Raw genomic sequence first — 23598 nt, 5'->3', positions numbered from 1 at the left:
CCTGTTGAAGGGTGTGCTCGGCACTGATGGACCAAGCTTAACATACTTTCGAAAGGAAAGATCAGATGTACCGGTGTGCCTTATCGGTATTCTTTTGGAAAAGTTTATTCAGGTAGAGTGCTAATTTATTTTCTTATAAGCCGACCTGATTAATGCATTGTTAGCAGAACAAAATACGCTGCCTTTTCGTTTTTAATACCCCCTTTGGCAGATGGAAATGTTTTGTCATAACAAGATGATGTACTGTGGCCATCTGCAGAACTATAAATGGTAATATATAGTCGATAGTTTTGAGCCTGTGTAAGAAGTTAAAAGTGTCTGTCATTATTTAGGCAACATCTAAAGCACGTACTGCAGTAATTACCCTTTAAAGAGCATTTCAGAGGTCGTTACGTGAGTTATGATCAATGATTTGATATTTTATTCATTAATGCTTTTCGGGATTTCTCTTTGATCAGATGGCATCCAAGACTTCGAGAACAGAGGACAAAAAAGCAAATGAATCTATTGTGAATGGCGAGGAGAAAAGTCCTTTAAGCAGTGGTAAGCTTTTTTTCCGTCAGGCAGATGGCCTTTGTTTTGATAACTCATAATTCACAACCCACTTTAAGATGCTGAGACTAAACTTTTTGCTATGGTTAATTTATTATTATCAACGTACAGTTGCAAAAATATTAACCGATGTTAAAGAGTTACAACAAGAATTGTAGTGATTGCAGTAGGAAGGTTTCTTTCTTTGAAAAACAACATTTGGTACATTGAACATTGAAAATAGGTAACAAAGAGTTATGTTGCCTAAACTGCCATTTAAGTTTATAAGCTTTAGTTTTATTTCTTATGATTTTTATCTTGTTCTTTATTTCCCTCAGGATTTGACCATTTCTTCCATACTGTTACAATCCTATAAAAACAGGGCACTTTGAAATGATCTTTATAGACTTTATAGATTCTTTTAAATGTTTCATTAACGCAGGATACAGACTTAAGGTTAGTTTTGTAACCTGGTAACAGTGTGAACCCAGAAACAGTTCATACAGTACATTCCTGTACATACACGTACTGTAATCTTAAAACATTTTGACTTCAGGTGAGAATAAACTATAATACACCTGTATCCATTTGTGGATAACACACTTTGATAGCCTTTGCATAATATTTTTATTCATACAGCACTTTTCCAATGTAATGTTTTAATGTGAAATTACAGATATCAAATATGGAACTTCATTTTCTTATTTCTAATGCTACAAAAAAATGTTTCTTCTGTAATGTAATGGAAAGAGGACATATCCTGATATGAGCAACACATCTTGCAAAGATGTGTTATCAAGGTTCTGACTGTCAGGTTTTTTAAAATGGTTTGAATACTTACTGTACATTACAACAACGCAAATTATACAATGTTTTGGTACATTAGAGACACGCCAGAAATGGGCCTTAACCCACATGTCCTATAGAAAAAATGTAAAATTGTTGATGTTGTAATTCTAATAAAGTGAATTATATGTTAATTTGCAAACAAAGAATTATATAATATTGTCATTTTAGTTTTAGTATCCCTGCTAGATGGTCCGCTGATCGATAATGTCCAGCTGGTCTGTTCAGACTAAGATAAATGTCCTATGTGATTTTGTTCTAAGATAATATAACTGACTGTTGCAAAACAAAAGTCAAATAACTTTTTTTTTTAAATCCAGAATATTACTGTCACATGTAAATGCAATTTACTGAATCCCAATTCAAGCGTAATAAAGTACTGTATGTGAATGCTCAAAATCAGCCTTTACAGATATTATGCTGTAGGTGATCCTGATTCTAGGAAATAATCAGAACATTAATTTTTTTCCAAGCAGATGTCTTAAGTAGCAGTTTAAGAGAATGTCAAAAACATCAATATTTCAAGCATAACTGCGGTGATGCTTAAAAACGTTTTTAGAACAACATCTTTTTTGCTGCTATAATGAACACTGTACAAGGGTTATTTTGCATCTAAAATGCTATACTGTATGTGTGTGCAGTACATCAACATATTTTTAGTTATCTAAGTTGTTAATTCTACAAAACAGTTTGAAACTGAAAATCAAGTGTTTAAAAAACAATTCAAATGGAATTGACAAAAACATCGTAACAATTGATTGCGACAAAAAGAATTAAAGGTAAATTTGTGTTTTTCCGCTTTGTAATACAATGTTATTTATCATTGTGTAATGTGATGTTTTGTTTGTCTCAGTTTGTTTTCTTCTTGTACTTACATGTATAACAAACAAAAAGGTTTGTGTTTCATAGCGGCAACCCTGATGTTTATGTCAATTTCAAACCTTTTTACAGAGGTTTAAAATTTCAGAAAATCATGGCTCACTTTCTTGTACATTAAGCCAATTTGCAGTTTATGATGGCTGCAGTTGTGCTAAAAGCCAGTGAATGCAATCTTCCTTACGCAAGCGTCTGTGGATTATAATACAAATGTCTTAAGTGGATTGGATCTGTCAGTGTTCAGCTTCAGCTGATTTTGTTTCTATTCAAAACGATAAAAAGTTTACAATTAGTTATTTATAAAAAAACACAACAAATATAATGCCAGTATCATATCTAAATGATAGTGTTATCCAAATGTAGTAAAGATTTGATGCAATTTGGACTGTACTTTTGAGCAGAATAATTTTGAATGAACATTTTAACTTTCAACTAAAATTTTAAGTGTTAGTATACAATGTGGTGCACCGTTCCATTTACAGATTTACATTTACATATAAAGGTTCTCATCAGCAACCCAACGTTTGGGAGTAAAATTTGCATTATAAAATAAAATTCAGATGAACTTTCTATCCCTGTTTTTTATCATCTTTAGCTACCACACAAGTCAAGGCTAATTTTGTGTTACTGTATTTGAATATTTTAATGCAAAAAATTAAAGGTAAAAGATTGAAATAAGTCATGCAGCTCAATTGATCGATTGCTAGTAGCTCCGTGGATGTGAGGATGTCATCGAGTCATTTCTTGAAGATCCCAGAGAATCTGCTTCAATAATATGGGTGGGTATTTTATTCCAGACACCCACTACCCTTTCTGTAAATGTCTCCTCTTTTCAGTCCTAAATGCACTTTTTCAGGGATGGCATCAGATTTACATGGGTTTTCTCCGGGTCCTCCGGTTTCTTCCCACAGTCCAAAGACATACTGGTAGCTTAACTGTCTTTTGGGAAAATTGGCCCTGGTGTGAGTGGTTTTTTTTGTCTGTGTGTGCCCTGCATTGGACTGGTACCCAGGCTAGGGTATATCCTGCCTTGTGCCCGTTGCTTGCCATGATAAGTTTCAGCTCCCGCGATCCTGTATTGGATAAAGCAGTTAGAAAATGGATGGATCTACTTTTTCCTCATTTCTATTTCTGTCTTCAAGTCCTTGTTTCACAGTTGGTTTTGAAATGGTAGTCTTTTGAGCTGACTTTATCAGTACCAGTCTGGTATTTTAGTAGTCTTACAATTTGTTTAATGTATAGAATGCCTAATTTGCTTCCTTCAAACAGTGATCAATCAGTCTGTCTTACAAAAAGTAAAACTATTGTAAATTATTTGTCTGTTCAGTAGTAACTGTTTAAAGTCCAGTGCAAAAGCAGCAGAGTGTTTAGTGTTAAGTTGATAATGATGTTTCAGGGTTGGCCCCCTCACTAAGATACAAGGCAGGTGGCATTAGGTGAGCCCCAAACACTCTTATGAAGAGTAAATACAAACCTAAGGATATAAAGTAGGCTAAAAATTTAAGGATTTAGCTTTAACACAAAAGATAGAAAAATTCTGTTAGAAATGCATATGCAATATAATGTCCTTAGCTGCACAGTAAACACAGTCATATAACTGCAGACTGTCTAGACCAGCAGAATATTTTAGTGTTGACTTTAATTGTTTTGAGGGACAAAACCCTATCCATATGAACCCTCAAGAGGGAACCAAGCAGGCCTTCACATATGCTAACTAAATGCTAAGACCATTAAACCTTTCTAAGGCCTTAATGTCAGATTGCATGTGACTTTGGCAGGCCCAGGTGCCCCATCAAGTGGTTGATTTATCCTCTTTGGGTGACTAAAATGTCAGCTCACTGAGAGACACCTACTGTATGTGTAACCTATGTAAGGCTTGTGGCTAAATTCTGGACTGACACCTGGAGACCTGAGGGAGGCAGTGTCTGAGGTAAGAGGACTTGCAGCAACATTGCAACAGCCAGGTGGAAGTGGAAGAGGAAGTGAGTCAGGAGCTGACATTAAGCCACTCTGGCTGCCAGCTGAGGGTTGTGGGAGTGTAGTATTCTGTGCCCTGGTATGACATCTCCACTGAAGACAGTCCAAGGACGGTTGAAAACATGTGGTCTATCTTCAACTATCCTTGCTACATTTTACAGGTGCGCTATTGAGAGTGTGCTCGCGGGTGGTGTTACATTGTGGTTTGACAGCTGCTCGTTGTCTGACCAGAAGGCATTACAGGGGGTGAACAGGTGTGCCTAGTCCATTATTGGAATAAAGCCTCCCTCTATTGTGGACATTTTTACAACTCGCTGTCTCAGGAAGGCTGGAAGTATTGCTAAAGATACCAATCATCCTGGTTACTCACTTTTCTCCCCCTTTCCCTCTGGTGAACGGTATAGGAGTATAAAGGCATGAACTTGCAGATTCACAGACAGTTGCTTCCCACAAGCTGTCAGATTACTGAACTCTTCCCCTGCCACTGACTCACACTGATGTTTTTTTTCCACGCTACTTGTCTGACTTTTTTAGGTTTTATGTCATTTAACTTGTTGTTATTGCTGCTGCTGTTCGGTGTTTATGTTTTTGGTGATTCCTTTAATGTCTTTGTATCGGAGCATACAGTACATGCAAATAAGCATTTCATTCCAGCAGGTTTGCAGTACTTGAAGTTGGAGCAGTAGATATAGGTGCTCCAGCTAGCCAGCTGAAAGGTGAGTGACTTTAAAGACACTATGATTACAGATTGACAACATCAGAAGATTTCTAATTAATGTAACATGTAGATCATAGTATGGATACAATAACACTGTAATTGATTAAACAAATAATTGACTTATGAATTATATATATATTAATTTATTGACGTAAGAAATAGGGTGACTGGTTTACTTGTAGATATTTTTTCTGTGTAGAAGCTGATTGGACTTCTTCACAGAAAAAACTAACGTTGTCACTGTAGCTCGTTGAGTGGTGTGTTTGGGAGAGAATGTTTTTTTAATAACACAGATCCACCTCCAGGCGGATTTGTGAGCAGCAGTGTAAATGTCATCATATGCTACAGTGATTTTTTTATTAAGTTATGGAGTGTTGGGGCTAAAATACACATTGCCCGGGCGAAGATGATACACAAAGTTAATCAATGATAAAGAGAAGCGCATGCAGTGAGAAATCTGAACAAGCTGTTAACACATGGAATAGAGACATTATGCTGAACTGAAAAATCATTAACAACAGCATTACATCATAAGGACAGACGGAAGATTCTTTTCATTTGAGGGAGGTAGAGGGGAGATCATTTCTGAAAGTACAGAATGCTACTGCTAAATTCAAAGGAGTTAGCATTGGAAGATATGTGTAACTTAAAAAGAAAAGCGTTTGAGTTAAGATTAGTAGAATGGGATAAAGTAGGCTAAATCAATATACAGTAAAGTAGTTATTTTTGCTGATGCAGAGAAAGTGTCTGGGTGTGGAATGAATATATTGTAATGTATGGAATATAAAAAAGCTCACAGTAGGAGTAGGAGAAAGTACTGCTTCAGGAATGTGACAGAGGTTTTGGAGGGTTGGAGGATAGGAGAGAGCTGTAGATGAACTTTGAGGGCTTTGGATGAACGCCAGAAGAAGGTGAGACACCTATTGCAAGTGCCAAGATGTGAATACAGTACATCTAGCAACAGGGGCCCAACAGAAAACTGAAGAAGGAATGAATATGTGAGGGAGCCAGAAGCTGTGGTCAGGCCTGTGTGAATAGACAAAGAAAGACTGGACAGCTGCAGACTGATCCTGAATGGCCATCTGTATTGAAAATGAAGTCAAGGGGACAGGTGCTGGAACTGTGAGAAGCCTGAAAGGGAAACGTTGAGGCAACTGGCTTGAGTGGGAATCATGCAGAGCCCGAGCCATAGGCACGTAGCCCAAGCAGGAACGTATATCTGCTTGGATAGCAGAATCACAGGGCATTAAGAAATGAACAAAGGAAAGAAAAAAGCTAGACTGGATAAATGTGCTCAGAGCAGAAGTAAAATGTAAATGTGTAATATGAAAGAAAAATGAAAAAAAATAATAATGTTGGATAAATATTCAATCCCTTTGCTGTAGCAAACCTAAATTATGTTAGGAACAGAAAATGACTTTAATGAGTTACACTATTAGTGTCTTGAACACTGTTTTGGAATAATAGATAATTTGCATGATTTCACAATAAATACACCTACATTAACTCTATGAGGCACATTCTGTAAGGAAGAAATTGTAAGCAAAGATTCAACCACGAAGAGGTTTTAAAACAACTCGGGGGGGGAAGTTGTGCAGTATAAAGGCACAGAACAGGAGAACTGGGTAAAGACATTTCAAATATCTTTAATACATCTTTTAACATGGAGAGGTTGATCATTAAGGAGTGTAAGGCACGAAGGCATTGCCTAAATCAGACTGACCCTCCAAACTGAGTGTGGATCATTTTATAATTTCACACAATGGAAACAGCATCAGAAGGATCTGTATACTTTTGCACAGCATATTTTCAAACTGCTCAGTTTGATTCCAGAACACTGGTTTACAATTTTAGGACAGAATATGCAGGTATGAGACAGAGATTATGAATCAATTAAGATGGATATCCAGGATATCCATTTTCTAACCACTTTATCCAATAAAGGGGGACAAGGGACTGGAGCCTATCCTGGCAAGCAACAGGCACAAGGCAGGATACACCCTGGACTGGATGCCTGTCCATCACAGGGCACACACAGGAATAAAAATGTACAGTACACACTCACACCAGGTCCAATTTTCCGAGAAGCGAATTAAAAGCCAGTTAACCTACCATTATGTCTTTGGGAATGTGGGAGGAAACTGTAGCACCAGAAGGAAATGAACAAAAGCACAAGGAGAATATACAAACTCCACACTGATAGCATCCCAAAAATTAAACCCAGGGCCCCGGCATTGCGAAGCAGTAATGCTAACCACAGCACCACTCTTCCACGCTACAAAAGATATACAGTAAAGAGATAAAACATATAGAGAAAGACAGAATATAAATTCTAAAATTAAAAAAAGGTATTACACTATAATGAATTGTACGCTTAGGTAAAAAAGCATATACAAAATGAGAAGAAAAATGTTAGGAAATTGGGTAGAAATGAATGCTAAAATAGATAAGAAAATGTTTTTTTTTCACCTAAGAGGTATTACAGCAGAAAGACGGTAGAGGATGCTATGAACTGTCTGAGAGCTAATGATGGGAACCTTTAGATGATGAAAGGGAAATCGGCAATGTATTAATATTTCACCCAGGTGTTTACCAAGGAAAGAATTGACAATTCGTTGCCTCAGGCTCAGGAAAACAAAGTTCTATGTGTTCGTACTACAGGCAGTTAGAATAAACAAATCTCCAGGGCCCAATGGTATTATATCACTTGTACTTGAAGAGCAGTGTTATCCATAGGCAATTAAGAAAACCCTTCTGGCAGTGACTCAAGACGGGTGATACCATCGACTGAAAAACTGCTAATTTACTAGCCACCAATACGAAAAAGTGACAACTGAATCAAATAACTATGGGCTTGGAAGACTTGGAAGTCTTACTTACACCTGTATAAAGTTAAGAAAAAGAAAATATTTAGAACTCAAGAAAAGGCTTGCAGTATACAGTATGTGTGACAGTATACAGTATGTATTCATATGTATCTATATGAATGCGATAGAGGTGTGAATGCATTAGACGTTATTTGACGTAACTCACCTACAGTAGCTGAGGGAATGACAACCTGACCATAAGGATAAGGCTGACCAAACCCCCCTTCAGTTCCACGAGCCAAAGAGCACTGCAGAGCTGTAGATGGTGTGGTCTGGTGTTGTTACACCATCTATGAATCGGCTTCATTACTCTGCTCTCCTCTCCACTAATAGCTGATGTGTGGTGAGCGTTCTGGCGCACTATGGCTGCCATCGCATCATCCAGGTGGTGGTGGAGGGGAGTCCCCATTACCTGTAAAGCGCTTTGAGTGGAGTATCCAGTAAAGCACTTAATAAGTGCAAGCAATTATTATTATAATTTTTATTATATGCTGCTAGGTGTCACTATACTGTAACTGTTGCTAGGATACTGAAGTACAGGTAGTTAATGGAAATGTATCATGCTGCATACAATGTCTTTGTAAATTCAGCTCTGTATCTTACTAAAACATTCTTAAAGTTGGTCACTGCTTTCCCCTGCCTCAATACTCCACAGGTGGTAAGAGAAATGTGCAAAGGGAAGTCCAGAGGGAAATATACATGTATACATATACGTAGAATTTTGAAAGTGGGTGAAATTAGGATAACTAATATAACTCCATGAATCCATTGCTGTGGATACCCAGCAGTTATGGATACAAATTTAATTAATTATAATAGAAAACTGATAAGGTTGAATGCTCAAACTGAAGTGATGGAATTAGCAGAGTGCCACAGAGATCTGTACTAAGGCCACTGCTATTCCTAATTTTTAAATGAATGATTTATATTCAGGTGCAGTTAGCAAACTAGTCAAGTTTGCAATTGACACCAACATAGGAGGATTAGATAATACTGTAGAAGCTCCATAGTAACTAAAAAAGATCAAATTCAATACTGGGAAAACACCTTGCAGATGGTATTTAATATATATGTACTGTACAGTATGTGCACATGTGATTTTAAATTTAAGTTTAAAGAAGGTGCTTATTAAAAACATTTTTGTTGACATATTACTAATATCAAACAGTTTGGGTAAGCAATAAAAAAGGAAACTAAATGTTATGATATAGTTACATTTGCATAATTTATAAAGGGGACATTAGATAAAAAATCGTACAGCACACCCATAAAACCTTATTTAGAATATTGTGTATAATTTTGATCACAAAGTTTTATTAAAAATCAGTAGATTCTTTATCTTAAAGGAATGTCTTACAGTTATAAGGTCCAACTAACGTAATCTATCTACTGTAGTCTTAACATAGGCTAGAAGGGGACCTATTCAGGAATGCAACAAAGTCAACCCAGAGGAAATTTAGCCAGGTCACTGGGGTTAACTCTTACTCTTCAGCTAAGAATGGTACCATGGGATCTTTAAGGAAAAAGTAGCCAGTGACCAACACTGTCCCCCATCTAAAAAGTTCTTGTCCAGAGGGAAGAACTTCACTTGCTGAACTACAGAGTCGTGGAGGTCTTGATCCCAATACTGTCCACGACCAGCCTTGCTCTGAGATGTGATGAGATCAGGCTACAAGTCAGTAAACCTGATGCTGTTGAAACACTGGAGCTGTACTTAAAGCAAATGTTAAACTTCATCAGAGGAAAAAAAAAACATGCTTTTTCAATCTTGCCACAGAGACCACATAATTATTGTCTAAATCCTGAAATGTGTTGTTTATGTCTGGGTGTTATTTAAGCATTTATTTTCTGAATTAAATGATAAAATAGTGTGTGTTCCCATCTACTTCCAATTGGGTTCATTACTGTGGCGTGCTCAGTTTCAGATAGCTGCAGACTTATGCAGTGGTAAACACAGGCGCGGAGAATGGTGGATGATGGGAAATAAATTCGGCCTTCAGGGTCTAAAACTGTGCTTAGAAATAATTCAATAATTAGTCTGCTTTTTATAGACAGATTTGAATGCAAACTATTAATGAATTATTGCTGTGGCTGCACTACCCTGTTTATTTTCTACCACCTTTCCTAAATGAATAATTTACACTTTTTTCTCTTTTATTTAACATTTAATGTCTTATGATTTATTAACCAGCAGAACATATTTTCCACACAGATTTTAAGAAGAATAAGCATTGTTAGCCCGTACAAAAAACAAAACTGCTTTGGGCAGTCCAGGCTGATCATCAGATCTCATGCAAAAACTGTCTACATTCCAAGCAGGAAAATCTTCTTCAACAGACTACAATAAAATTAGTTTTAGACAGTTACAGTTATAGAATTATACACACATATAAAATATAAACTTCATTGGTTGGCATTGGTGGCACACTGGTTAGCATTGCTGCCTTGCAGTGCTGGGGCCCTGCCTTCTATTCTGATATGTGGTGCTATGTTTGCATGTGTTTCCTCCAGATGTTCCAGTTTCCTCCCACAGACCAAGAAAAAAAACTGTAAGGTTATCTGACTTCTGAGAAAACCAATCGTGGTTTGATTGTGTGTGTCTGTGTCTACCCTGCCTGCACCCGTTGCTTGCTGGGATAGGCTCCTGCTTCCCAGCAACCCTGAATTGGAATAAGCAGTCAGAAAATGGCAGGATGAATAATTTTACACTTCAAAAACCCAAACACTCAGCTTCTGTAAATGTGAATATACAGACATTATAAGAAAAGAAGTGTGTCACTTAAGGATAAATGACATTACCTACAAACATTCAGGAGAAAGATGAACTTGAGTTCTCACCAATCCTGGGTATAAATGCAGGCCTCTATTATGGTCTATCCCACTGTTCACTGCACTGCTGAACACTGCTTCAGTAAATCATTTATCTGTTCCCTATTCATTTTGCTCGTTCCTGCCTGGTATTACCTCCTTCTTGTTGCAACACTCAATCTTTAGATCAGTTTCAACCTCTGCTGTCTGAGAGCACAGTGCACCAAGAGAACCATTCAGCTCATCTTGTTGCTAGTTGCTAATTCATTGATCTCAGGATCTCATTCAGCTCTTTTCTTGAAAGAAGCAGTCAAAAGTGTCACTTTTGACAGCCCCTTGTATAAAAAGAGCCTCTTGTTCCCCGGTGAAGCACATCACCTTAGTTTTGTGTGGCTTGTTGTTCAAAGTTTCACTGATTTCAAGGTTTCACCACAGGGTTTGTACAATCTGCACTATCTGAAGCCCTCTTCTTTATTCAAGTCATGAAGCAGTTTCTAGTTTTTTTTAGTAGATGCCACACATCAACCAGGTTGGTGCTGAAGTTCAGTGGAGAATGAAGTGGTCACCATCCTGTATGTAAAGAACTTTAAGATCCCTAATAGTAGTAATAATAATAATAAGAAGAAGAAGGATTATAATAATTATTATTATTGTTATAATTATTATTATTCAATCCTGTTTGTCTGGGCTGACTGCTACACATGTTGAGCAAATAATAATACACTTTATTTTATATAGCGCCTTTAAAGGTAGCCTCTCAAAGCACTTTACAGAATGACAACAACGATAAATAAAAAGAATACACAAGATAAAACACAATTACAATACACAGAGGAAACCGTGGATGCTGGTACTAAGTATAGTAGGAGCAGAGGGGTAAAGAATGGAACCAGTTAAGTAAAGGCTCTTCTAAAGAAGGTTTTGAGTCTGGATTTGAAGGAGTTTCAGAAGGTGACTCTCTGATATCCTTGGGGAGAGAGTTCCAGAGCTTGGGGGCATAACAGGAGAAGGCCCTGTCACCCATAGAATGTAGACGGGCTTGGGGGACAGTTAGGAGACCAGAATTAGAAGAGCAGAAGTTGCGAGACAGGGAGTAGAGAGATAATAGTTGAGACAGGTACTGAGGTGCCAAGCCATACAGAGCCTTATAGGTGAGCATGAGGATTTTAAAAGTCCACACGGAATTTGACAGGAAGCCAGTGTAAGGACTCCAGGATAGGAGTAATGTGATCGCTTGCACTAGACCTGGTCAGGATGCTGGCTGTCGAATTTTGGTCATACTGCAGTTTGTTCAATGTAGATTTAGATACCACAGCGAATAGAGCATTACAGTAGTCAATTTGGTAGAACACAAATGTGTTGATCATCTTTTCAGCCACAGTTAGTGATAGCATAGTCTAGCGATATTTCCGAGGTAAAAAAAAATATGTTTTGACACTATGCTGCACGTGTGGGTTGAATGTTAAGCCAGAATTCAATTTAGACTGAAGCTCAAGTACAGAACCATCTACAGATAGGGTTACAGGATTGGCTTTACAAAGTTGATGGGGGGTGCCAATAAGCATGACTTCAGTCTTGTCACAGTTAAGATGAAGGAAATTTTGAGTCATCCAAGTTTTTTTATGTCAGAGATGTAAATAGAATATTGACAGCCACACCAGTGTCAGGTTTGGTATGGATGTATATTTGAGTATCATTAGCATAAAAATGATAGCTAAGGCCATGTGATCTTAAAAGCTGACCAAGTGGAAATATAAAAATGCTGAAGAGCGAGGGGCCCAGTATTGAGCCCTGAGGTACACCAGACTTAACAAGATCAATTTCAGATCTATACCCATTAAAAGAGACAAAGTGACAGCAATCAGTGGGCTAAGACTTGAGCCATTTGAGAGCAGTGTCAGAAACTCCAAACATAGTCTCAAGACGAAAAAGTAAGATGTCATGGTCAACAGTGTCAAAAACAGCACTGAGATCAAGAAGGATGAGTCTAGAAAGAGAAACTGAATCGGAAGCTATTAGAATATCGTTAGTGACTTTGGCCAGGGCAGTTTCAAATACACAGATGTACTGTACTAGGCAGCTGCCTTTAGATTCCGCCTTATCTTTGTTTGACACTTGATTTCCAAAGACTTTTGAGGAAGTGCTTTAGGTTATTATCATATTAGCCTTTACTACCTGGAAACGGGGTATTTTTGTCAGTTAATCTTTGTATAGTAAGTGACGTTTAATATGCAAGTACATACATTGCTTTTGTTCTTAAGTTTGGGTTGACAGCATGTCACAAACATTATGATAAGTATTATCCTGTGGTTATTTTTCTGTATTATCCAAAACAAGGGTGGACATCTAATCAAATTGCATTATCTAGACTAAATAAATAGGTACACATTCAGAAAGTGAAATTGATTACTCCATTCTTATAAAGACAAGCAATGCAATGATGTGATTCTCTCCTTTGCCATCATCTCACCTCTAATAAAAGATGACCATTTTATTAGCTTCCCAGAAACAGGCAAGCTAGACGATGGTGTTGTTTGTCAGCATCTTATGTATTAATAATATTCTTGTGCTTTTTTTGCTGTTTGAAGCACACAATTCTGCTGCTTTTAAGAGCTGTCAATGCTGCCAATGCTCGTCTTCTGTGTGGGCTAAAGTTTCAGTGAGGAGTCAGGATTTCTTTCAACTTGGTTGTTTAAATGTTTGAAGTGCACAAAGAAATGAAGATAGTAAAATAAAGCTCATTCCTCATTATGCTTTGGCAGATTACCTACTGGCAGTTTGAGGAGAAGTAACTGAATCCAAATAATATGCTCCAATCAATATTTTCCCTATTAAAAAGAGCATCTCCAGTATACTTGTCAGTCAGATCATTGGGTTGCTTTCTTAAAAGGATGCCGAGTTTGGTTCTGTCTGTAAAAAAGAAAATCTTTGGGCTCTAAATTTTAATGCGTGCCTGTTCAGATTTTAATGCGTTAGCACTTTTCCTTTGAGCAGTCATGTTTTCTTGATGGAAATTGCCAAAAGCTAGAGCCTGTTTGTTTCTTAATACAAGTTAATCCAAAAACGTAAAAAGCTGAATTGCCCTTTTAACATAATATCAAAAATTTGTTAGAAAATGTAAACTTAAAAATCATTTAACCTCCTCTAGTTCCAAGAAATCAGATTTTCTGCACCAGCTTGGGAACAGGGGGTTTGAAATTATATTTGGCAATGGTAAAGAAATATAAGCACTGCTTTGAACAGTTTTACTGAATAGCCTTAGGAGTTAAAAATAGGAAAGATTTTCTGTATACTGTACTACTACCTACTTTCGCTGATAATAATTTAATGTATGACTGTTTTATATACACCGTAATATTGTTAAAAATATTTTCTTTAACATTTAGGAAACATGGATCCGTCTAACAAGGACCAACAATGGAAAGCAGAGCCAGCCGAAGGTTCAAGAAAGATGAGCGCAATTGTGGAGTATGAAGAGGAGAAATCCAGTACAGGCACACCTTCACCGGAGCCTTTAGGAAGAAGTGAATGGAGGAGATCTAGTTATTCCTTGTGTTCTGTGGATAGATACAGTGGCCGATTTTCTCCCAGAGAAGTTAATTCAGCAACCCATCAGCCCAACAGTGGAAGTATGTCTCAGTATCTACATTTTGGCATTACATCAATAAAAACGTTATTACGGGCCTTATTGCAAACACTTGGCAATTTGAGTCCTCTGTTGTAATTTCATTTTAGTGGCTATTGATTGCTACTGTAACTTCAAAGGCTACATGTGTAGTGTGGGTTTATCAGGAGATATAATTAAGTCAAAATCTCTTTTAAAAAAAAGCCATAGTTTTTTTTTTTGTTTCTTCATTTTTTTTTCATGTTTGTATGTCACCATTTATTAGTGATCTTGTTCATTCCAAAAATTGCAGATTGGATCTAAACGATTAATTTTGTTTGTAATGGCTTTAAGTATGGCTATAAACATGCATTTATGCGCTTTGAAAATATTAATTATTAAACCTCATGAATGATTTAAACCATGCAGCTAGAAAAACACGCTATCATTAATAAATAGGCTGCTACAGTTGTAATACAGTTTGTTACATAAAAAACTCAAATTACTTGCGTGATATTAATTCTATTAGTATACTAGTATATTTAAGACATTCAGATAAGATGAATAAAAGTTTAACAAGTATAAATGTAGATCCAATTTGAAAGCATAAATCTATTAAGCATTCATTGGACAATATATAGGGTCTTGCAGAAGTATTTGGACCCTTAATCAGTTTTCAGATTTTGTTGTTTTAAAGTTTGCTGTCATGACACTTTAAAATAGTTCTTAGCATGTACTACTGTATATACAGGATCAACTCCCCACTTTAAAAGCAAAAAATAAATAGCTAATTAATAAGAACAAACAATAGAAAAATCATGATTGCTTAAGTATTCAAACCCTTTGCCGTGGCAAACTTAAATTAAATTAGGTGCACAGAATTACCTTTAAGGAGACACACAATGAGTTGAGTGGCCTTTGTCTGCAAACCACAATAGTGGTTCACATGAGTTTAGAAAGAAATACACCTATTTTTGTCAGGTCCTTCAGTCAGGTAGTGATTTTCAAGCAAAGATTCAACCATGAAGACCAAGCGGTTTTCATGAGCTGCAAAATTGTATCAAGGCACTGATGGGGAGAAGGGTTTAAGAACATTTCAAGTTCAAGTCCCTTAATATCTCTTTGAGCATGATGAAGTTGATCCTAGATCCTAAATGAGGCTGTCCCTGCAAACTGAGTAGCTACTGTAGGCAAGGAGGAAACTGGAGTAGGCAAGGAGTATCACTGTGGGGCCAAGAGTGACAGATTTGAAAGAGTTATAGATTTCAGTGGCTAAGATGCGGGAAAATGTTCATGGGACAGTAATATCCCAGTCACTCCACCAAGGGTCTTGTATGGGGCAAAAAACTTCTTACATCCCACATGGGGTTTGTAACAAAGCAAATACTGGTATAGTAGCTGCAAACATGGCCAAAAGATCTGTGATCAGACTAGGTAAAACTGAAACTTTTTGGTCTAAATGCAAAGCATTATATCCGGCACAAACCCAACATACACTAGTGATTTAATCAGTCAACACTAACCCTCCTGTCAAGTGTGGTGGTGGCAGCATTATGTTGTAGCTCTGCTTATCATCAGCAGGGACAGGGTGACATTTTTGAAAACTTAAATAAAAACATAAACAAATTGGGAACATAGATGGAGAACCAGCAAATCTTAGGTAAACCTGGTTCAGACATAAAACGGGGACTGAAAATCATGTTTCAGCAGGATGAAGATGCAAAGCAAAGGGCAAGGCTGCACTGCACAGGCTTAAGAATAGGAAATTCCTTGAGTGGACCAGACAAACCCCTGACTTGAATTCTACTGTGAACTTAATAGAGAAGAAAAAACTGCTGTCCCTACACAATCTCCAAGCAACGTGAGAGAGCTTGAGCAAATCTGCCAAAACAAATGGAAAAAAATGTTGGTGTACAAAGTTGGTAGAGACCCAGAAAGACTTGAGGCTGTCTGAGTGCTTGTGCAATCGATATATTTCATATTTTTCTCTTTAGTTTTTTTTTCTGACATTTGCTATACTGTATCTTATTCCTAAAAGTTTTAGTTTGAGCTTTCAGGTTTTGAGTAAAATATTAAGTTTAAAAAACTATTAAGTTATAATTTCACAAACAAAATAACATAGTAAGCGTTTGAATACTTTTATATGGCAATGTATAAATATTTTGAAACAAACAGGGCTACGGTAAAGGATACTATATCATAACTTATTGGTAAAGAATTATCATTCGTCCTGGAATATGAACCGAAAGTGATTTTTGCCTCCTGAAACTCAAAAGTTAAGAAACTGTGCAACATTTTGACCTTTTTTTTACCAAATATCAAAACCCAATTATACAATGATACCAATTAATTTATACAATATTAAACATGTAGACATTTATTTATGCAGGCTGAGAGCCTGATTGATGATTGTTCAGATGTTTCCCTAAACTTCAAAGTCCATTTACATTAAAACGTATTTTTAACTCACAAAACACAGGTTTTCTGCACAATCTATTAAACAACCCCAAAAGTATTACATCCCCTAAAACTGCGTGGCTGTTATTTTTCAGCTATTTTGAATGTGTACCTATAGCCTTCCACTTGTGACAACTGATAGGTTGTCCTGATTTGTGTTCCTCAGCAGCCGTTAGGCAAGTGAAATGAAAGGCTCTCTGAATATTGCCATGTGACAGCATTACCATAACTTGCAAAGGATCGTTTTAAAATTGACTTTAGAGGTTGATGTTAATTGATTATGTCTAAGAACAATCTCCATAGTTGTCTTACTGTTAGGAAGTGAAAGACTGTGATTTCTTAAATTATGCATGTTTTAAAAAATACAGTATATAGGGGAGAGAAGCTCTTAAACGTGATAAACAGTATGCTCAGTAGCTGTCCAGTTCTTGTCAAGACAAATTGACATTTTGACAGCTATGGGACTTGAACATTATAGACACTTTGTTTGCTTGTTTATCCTCTTAGCTCTTAGTTCTCTTTTTTTATAAAGCTCCATATACAGTACTTTCACTCCACACTACCTGACATGGTCTGCATATACTATACTGCGTATTTAGCTATACTCACAGTTTTCAAACAATAAGTTCAATTTTTTTTTAGATCATTAATAAGCAGTCCTAAAAATCATTTTAAAAATGTAATTTGTGTTACTTTTGTAAGATTTAAATACATACTTGAAAAATCTTTAAAATACTTGTTCTAAAATTACTGGCATTTGAATAGTACCATATGGTCTACTGGTCACCTGAGAAATGTAACAAGATGTGTCCATAAAGATGTGTATAAACGGCACAACACTGTTTGGTTGGAATATAAAGTTGCTTGACCCTGACCTATATCTTACAAATTAAGCACATGAATACTTTGGCTATTCATAATATTTACATAAAAACCAATGATAAATTTAAACTATTACCATTACAGTTTTTTGGTTTTAGTTTTTAAAATATATTTCAAAGCCTGAACTCTCTAGTAAAGTAGTAAAGAGCTGTGGGTATAGAACCAGTTATCACATAACCTCAGTAATTCATTAAAGTAGCCCCACATGAGGACATCTGCAACTTTACTGCTGTATTGTGTGCAGTTTTTGAAAGGAGTTGTCTAAAAGGAAAAATTAAAACTTTTTTTCACATGCTACGACCTACTTGAGTTTAACCTTGATATATTTTTTGTGCAGAAGTTAATTAGCATGAATTTTAAATAGTCAATGTAAACAGGGCATTAACGATCTCTGCAAATTAAAATTGCCTGCTATGTCTCATGTGACCTTTGTAGACAGACCAAAAATCTGTTCCATCAATAAAAGACTGAATTACTAAAGGCTAAAGTTTCCACGTGACGCTATCAGAATATCCATTGCACTTTTGAAAGACTTGTTGCTAGCGGTAATGCCTATTAACATTTTCACTTGCTTTTTTAAAGGAAAATAAGCCCTGTTTTTGGACATATTGAACTTCTGCCTTTGATGGCAAAAATGTTAGGGCTCAGCATTTCTTACAGGAGGAAATTATCAAAAACAAAATGAATTTCCCACGTGTGCCCCTATTGAATCTAAAGATTTATAGGATGGTTAGGTTTCTGTTAAACCAGGTTTGTTATTCTATTCAATTGTATTTTTTTGTGTAGCACCCTTTGCCACAAATTGTCATAAAGCTTTTTTCACACAGTATTTACATGGCCTATACAGACAAGAGTTATACAATCAAACAACTCAAAAGGAAATGAGGGTAAGTGGATAGAACTATTTTAAAGTATTACAGAGTTATGGTGTAAACATGAGGCATGGAAAAGAGAAAAACAAAAAACTGCACGAGAAAAAAAATCATCTCTGGGGGTGTAAGGCTCAATGGTTTCCCTCCCCTCCAGGCGCTAGCTGTGTGTAGAGAGGTAGTATTTGAATGTCAGGATATGTGTGAGTCATATTGTTGAGATGTTGTGTATATTACCATGGTACTTCAATGCTAAGTTTCACTTCTTGCCTGTCTCTCTGCTCTCTCTCTTCAGATGACTGTGCTACCCTGATTCTGACCTGCCTCTTCTGCAAGTTTTCCGACTTCCTCCTCATGCTGCCTGATATGTGCGAAAACACAGCGAGTCTCTGTTGCCCTTCGTTCAGATACCAGCATGCATCCGCTGATCAAACCGCCAACAGTGACTGTATCTGTAACTGCGAATTCGACTGCAGCTTGTTTGATGCGTGTCACGAGACCACTGAATGCCTGGAACTGGCCATGGAGATCTCCGAAATTTGTTATCGTTGATTTGTGGCCACAGCAGTGTTGTTATTTGGAAAGGGTCATTCACAACAACATGGCACAATGTACAGCACAGGTACAGTATGATACTCAAGACAGATGAAGGGCAATATGCTTGGTTTGCATAGTTCAAAACAATACCAGTGAGGTTCAATTTCTGTACCAGATCTTTCAAGCACCAACTTGTGTATAAGGTAGATTAAATACCAATGTTAAGAGCATTTATACAACTGGACATATCTAATGTTCAATGTCCTGTAAATCCTATACCTGTTTTTGTATCCTTTTGGGTGTATGAGGGGTGTGTCTGCTTCAATACTGTGGCAGTTGGAAGTCTAGAGGATTGGTGAGGATCCATATAAAAGGTAGCAAAAAAATTTCATGTTGTTCTAAGCAGTGTCTTTAAGTGGGTGATCGAAAACACTACACAGTTAGTCTTTTAAAGACTGGATGAAGATACAGTATGAAGATCACCTGGTTGGTTTTAAGGGGATTGTTAGTCATTTAGCCAGTTGTGCAATGATAGGAAGACTATGAATTGGCCTTTTATCTGTGTTCTGGTTCTCCATAGGTTTGCCTAAAGTGGAACTACAACTGTAGCTAAGACAGACAATAATTATTTGATATTACAGGTCACTTACTGTAAGTACAGCATGTGCACTTTTCTCTGTTTGCTTTGTAAACATACAGTAAATTGAAAATTGACCTGATGATTACCTCATTGCTGCACAATGCATATGTTCATATAAAGGAATGCTACTGGAACAGCTTGGCAGTAGTTTTTTTAAGCAGGATTTAAGATACCAGAAGATTGCCCTACTATAGCTATCATTCTGTCAATATCATTCTGTGTAATACTCTAACTTGTCTGACAAGTAAATCTGTCTTCTTGTAAATCTTTAATTTTTTGCTTCAAACATTGCCTGCAGCCTCCGTCTAGCCAGTCCATCTCTTAAGTTCTGGATACAGTTCAGATCAATTCTTGGAATTATTCAAAATAATTTACTGTGTTTCTGTTTGAATTCTATCTGATAATAATCTCACACTTCATCAAAATGTGTTCCATTTTAAAAATCTGTTATGGGCATATATTCTTCCCGTGAAATAAAATACACTGAAAAAGTAACACTTTTTAGTAAAAGTTGAAGACAGATATGGTAGTGTCAGCTGTCTGTTCTAGAATGAAACTTCTACAGGTTGTTAAAGGAACAAGATGCCTCCACAAATACATATGTATTTCAGTATTTTCCTGTTTTTGCTTGTGATGTTACGATATTAGTTCTGTTAATAAAATGAGCATGGTACAAATGTTGCATGTGGTTTGACTGTTGATGCTCCATTCTGTTGTTTTTGAGCTCATACTGTATTTTGATTCACATATGAAAAAGAGGGAGGCATGGTGGCACAGTGATTAGCATTGCTGCCTTGGAGTGCTGGGGGCCATGAGTTCAATTCTGTATGTGGGATGCTGTCTGTGTGGAGTTTGTATGTTCTCCCTGTTCTCATGTGGGTGTTCTTCAGGTTCTCTGGTTTCCCCCCACAGTCCAAAGACATACTAGTAGGCTAGCTCCAGCTCACCCCTCAATGGGATGAAGCTGTTAGAAAATGGATGGATGGATGTTGAAAAGGAGATTGCCATCCCATTCAGTTACATCCTGACCACCCTGCTGGGTCAAGCTCTGTCTCACAGCGACCTGAATTGAACTAAATAAGTGGACATTATCAGGTGGATAATATACATGTTACAAAATCCAGCAAAAAGTGTTCTTAGAGGATTCCAGAAAGTCATTTTAATTTGCTTTACATAGACAAGCGGTCTTTCTGTAGGAGTGAAATAACATTTATGCTCAATTGTATTATGGCTGCATTCATACAAAGTACTTTTTGTTACTAATTTGATTGCTACAGTATATGACATGCAAAAGTAAAAAAAAAAAGCGTTTCCCATCAATACTATGTCATAAAATACTCAGGCAGCCCACTGTGGTTTTGAACGTAAAGTGTGTCTGTATAAACAGATTTTAAAAAAGAACATCTGTGTTACATATGGCTTAAATTTATTGAAACTGTGTCAAATTACCTGCTCATTATGGGCAAGTACAGGCCTGCAATTTTAAGAATTTGGTTTCTGCCAACTGCTGCTTCCATTTGCTCGCAGGTGTGCTTTTCAAAGTTCTAAACTAAATCTTGAAAGTATCAAGAAGAAACAAATAGAAAGTAAAGCTGAATCTTAATTTTAGTTAATAGACATTGAAGTCACATCTGAGCTGCATTGATGAAGCACAGAAAGAAAAGGCTTTGGATCTGAAAATGTGAATTTCTGTGTTCTCAGAGAGAAGAAGCCAAAGAAAGCTGAAGTAACAACAACTGAGTGGCCTTGATTTCTGGGAAGATAAATAGGTTTATGTTAGCAGCTACAGCACAGAAGACAAGGAGTCTTGGAAGAAATACATTTTCAGAAGGTTGCCACAGCATCAATGACTCTGAGAAATAGAAACATTAAAAAGTCAGATAGGACCATTAAAAGGCTTGATAACAGAGGGATTAAGTGAACAAGAAAGAAGAAACGAGAGGTGGATGCTCAGGACCTAGGGATGCACATGTAGTTTGACATCAAGCGTCTTGACGTAACCCTACAGGAAGTCAATAGGCTTTCGTCTTTAAGGAAACAGCTGGTGGTGTCTAAACCGTCTTCCATCTTAAGAGGGAATAAAGATCTAAATGTATTCCTTATCACATTACAGAAGATTGAACATATTGTATAATTCAAATCCTCACAGCATGTGCTGTTTTGTGTTCTTATTTTTTTCTTTTCTGTGTTTGTTTTTCGTTCCCAACAGCTTCATTACCATGAGATATGCTTCCCTTCCAAACCACACATCACTAATAGCCATTCCCATCAGAAATCTCCGCAGCAATCCAAGAGGAGAGTCCTGGGGGAAAATATTAACATGATGTGTTTAGAATATTTTTTAAAAAATTATTTTTACTAACATCTTACACAAAATTCTTTTGAGGACCGATTCATTTGTATCTATAATCCTGGTTTTTGGAAGTGTAATGCTTTAAGGATTGTAAACTTTATGCATTGATAGAAACATAAATGTAATGCTTTTGAACTGAATTTTGCTTCTATAAATGAAACTCTTATTACATTATTATTATACAGCAGCCGATTGAAGCCAGGCTGAAGTTAAGGACAAAAATCTAACACAAATTTCATGTAAAATGTAGTTTACATTCTATTAAGTAAATTAAATTTAAACAATGTTTCACATATTTCTTATTTACAGGCTCATTTTATAAATAAGTATAAAATAATTTATGCACAACTTATTAATTATTAACTTAATAATTTTTAATTAAATTTTAATTTAATCTTAATTAGCAAAAAATGTACTGCATATTCTAGGTTTGTGTCTTTGAGGGCTGAAGAGTGTCTAATTTCCATCTCACCTCTAATCTTAATTACTCAATAGTTCTTATTCAAAATGAACTATCTGAATAAGAAGTATAATCACCTGTTTTTTAGGCATTAATCAGCTTATCAAAATGTATCCGTAAAGCCTGCAGGACTCCAGTCTACAAAGACTATAGAGTTGCTCATCCCTGTCCTAGCAGATGGAAAATGTTTTGACATATTGTTACAAAATATTGGCTTAGGATATCTGTCATTAAAATAAAAAACTATCTGCCAAGGTATAATTTATGATAAATTTGATACCTTTAAATCTCACATTTAAATCCTTAATTTGGACTTGTCTGCAGTTGAATTGAGACCAGAAAATAAATATGCTAAAAGACTGTCAAAGTGTCAGGGTGGTTTCTAGCACATTACACCCAGTGTAACCTTTAAGGAAACCAAACAACCTGAGGTTCAGTCAAAGGCCTTCTTCTATAGACTGTGACTCTTGAGATTCTTTCTATTTTTCCTGTCGCTCGAGTAAGGTAGGGCTTTCTATTCCCTGGAAGACATGGGGAGTTTCAACTCCTAATGGCACAAATGCCAAAATGTGATTGAGAGCAGAGGGAGGAAACACTCCCTGGTGCTCAGAGGAAATTAAAGAGCTGCTCAGCAGGAGGAGGGAGCCATGATTTAAGGCGAAGCACAGTGGGATGAGTTCAGTTTGAGTTAATTACTGAATAATGAGGAACAATTTATTGTGTTCTTGTTAAGACATCAACAAGCAGAATACTACTCACTGAAGAAAAGGCATCCTTCTTGACAAATCCCTTCTAAATATAGTTGTAAACTCACTTCCATAAACGAAATATGTTGTATGAAATTTTAAAAATCCTTGAAGGCAACCACTTAGCCTCAATTTCAACAGCACACATAAGGAGGAATTGATAAATGATAAATGGACTGGCGATGCTTAGATGATAGCAAGAGCTTTTACTATACAGTACACTTCAATGCTCAGAAAATGTATTTAAGAAAATAATGGGTGGTACTGTATGTTAGCTTGGAATTGATTGTTCACCTTCTAGATTTGGAATGAAAATGCACATTACTGTTACCTTTCAATACTTACAATTTGACTCCAGTGTATCTTCAGAATCCCTTTTTTGGACTTCTGCCAGCTAAATAGCCAGTCAGAGTTGACCTTTTTACTC

The 23598-nt window shown here is 36.5% G+C and overlaps 1 protein-coding gene across 1 annotated transcript; it reads left to right on the top strand.

Moving 5' to 3' along the window:
- The first annotated feature begins 48 nt into the window (after positions 1-48).
- mdfic2 (MyoD family inhibitor domain containing 2) lies at positions 49-20290 on the top strand. Its single transcript, XM_088917334.1, has 4 exons — positions 49-112; positions 459-543; positions 14010-14252; positions 18731-20290. The coding sequence occupies exons 2-4, from the start codon at positions 459-461 to the stop codon at positions 18985-18987; spliced, it is 585 nt and encodes a 194-aa protein (XP_088773460.1). The 5' UTR covers positions 49-112; the 3' UTR covers positions 18988-20290.
- Positions 20291-23598: the final 3308 nt, after the last annotated feature.

The sequence above is a fragment of the Atractosteus spatula genome, chromosome 5 (assembly GCF_055471065.1).
Source record: "Atractosteus spatula isolate fAtrSpa1 chromosome 5, fAtrSpa1.hap1, whole genome shotgun sequence".
Classification (NCBI taxonomy): Eukaryota; Metazoa; Chordata; class Actinopteri; order Semionotiformes; family Lepisosteidae; genus Atractosteus; species Atractosteus spatula.
This window is presented reverse-complemented; position numbering and strand designations above follow the sequence as displayed.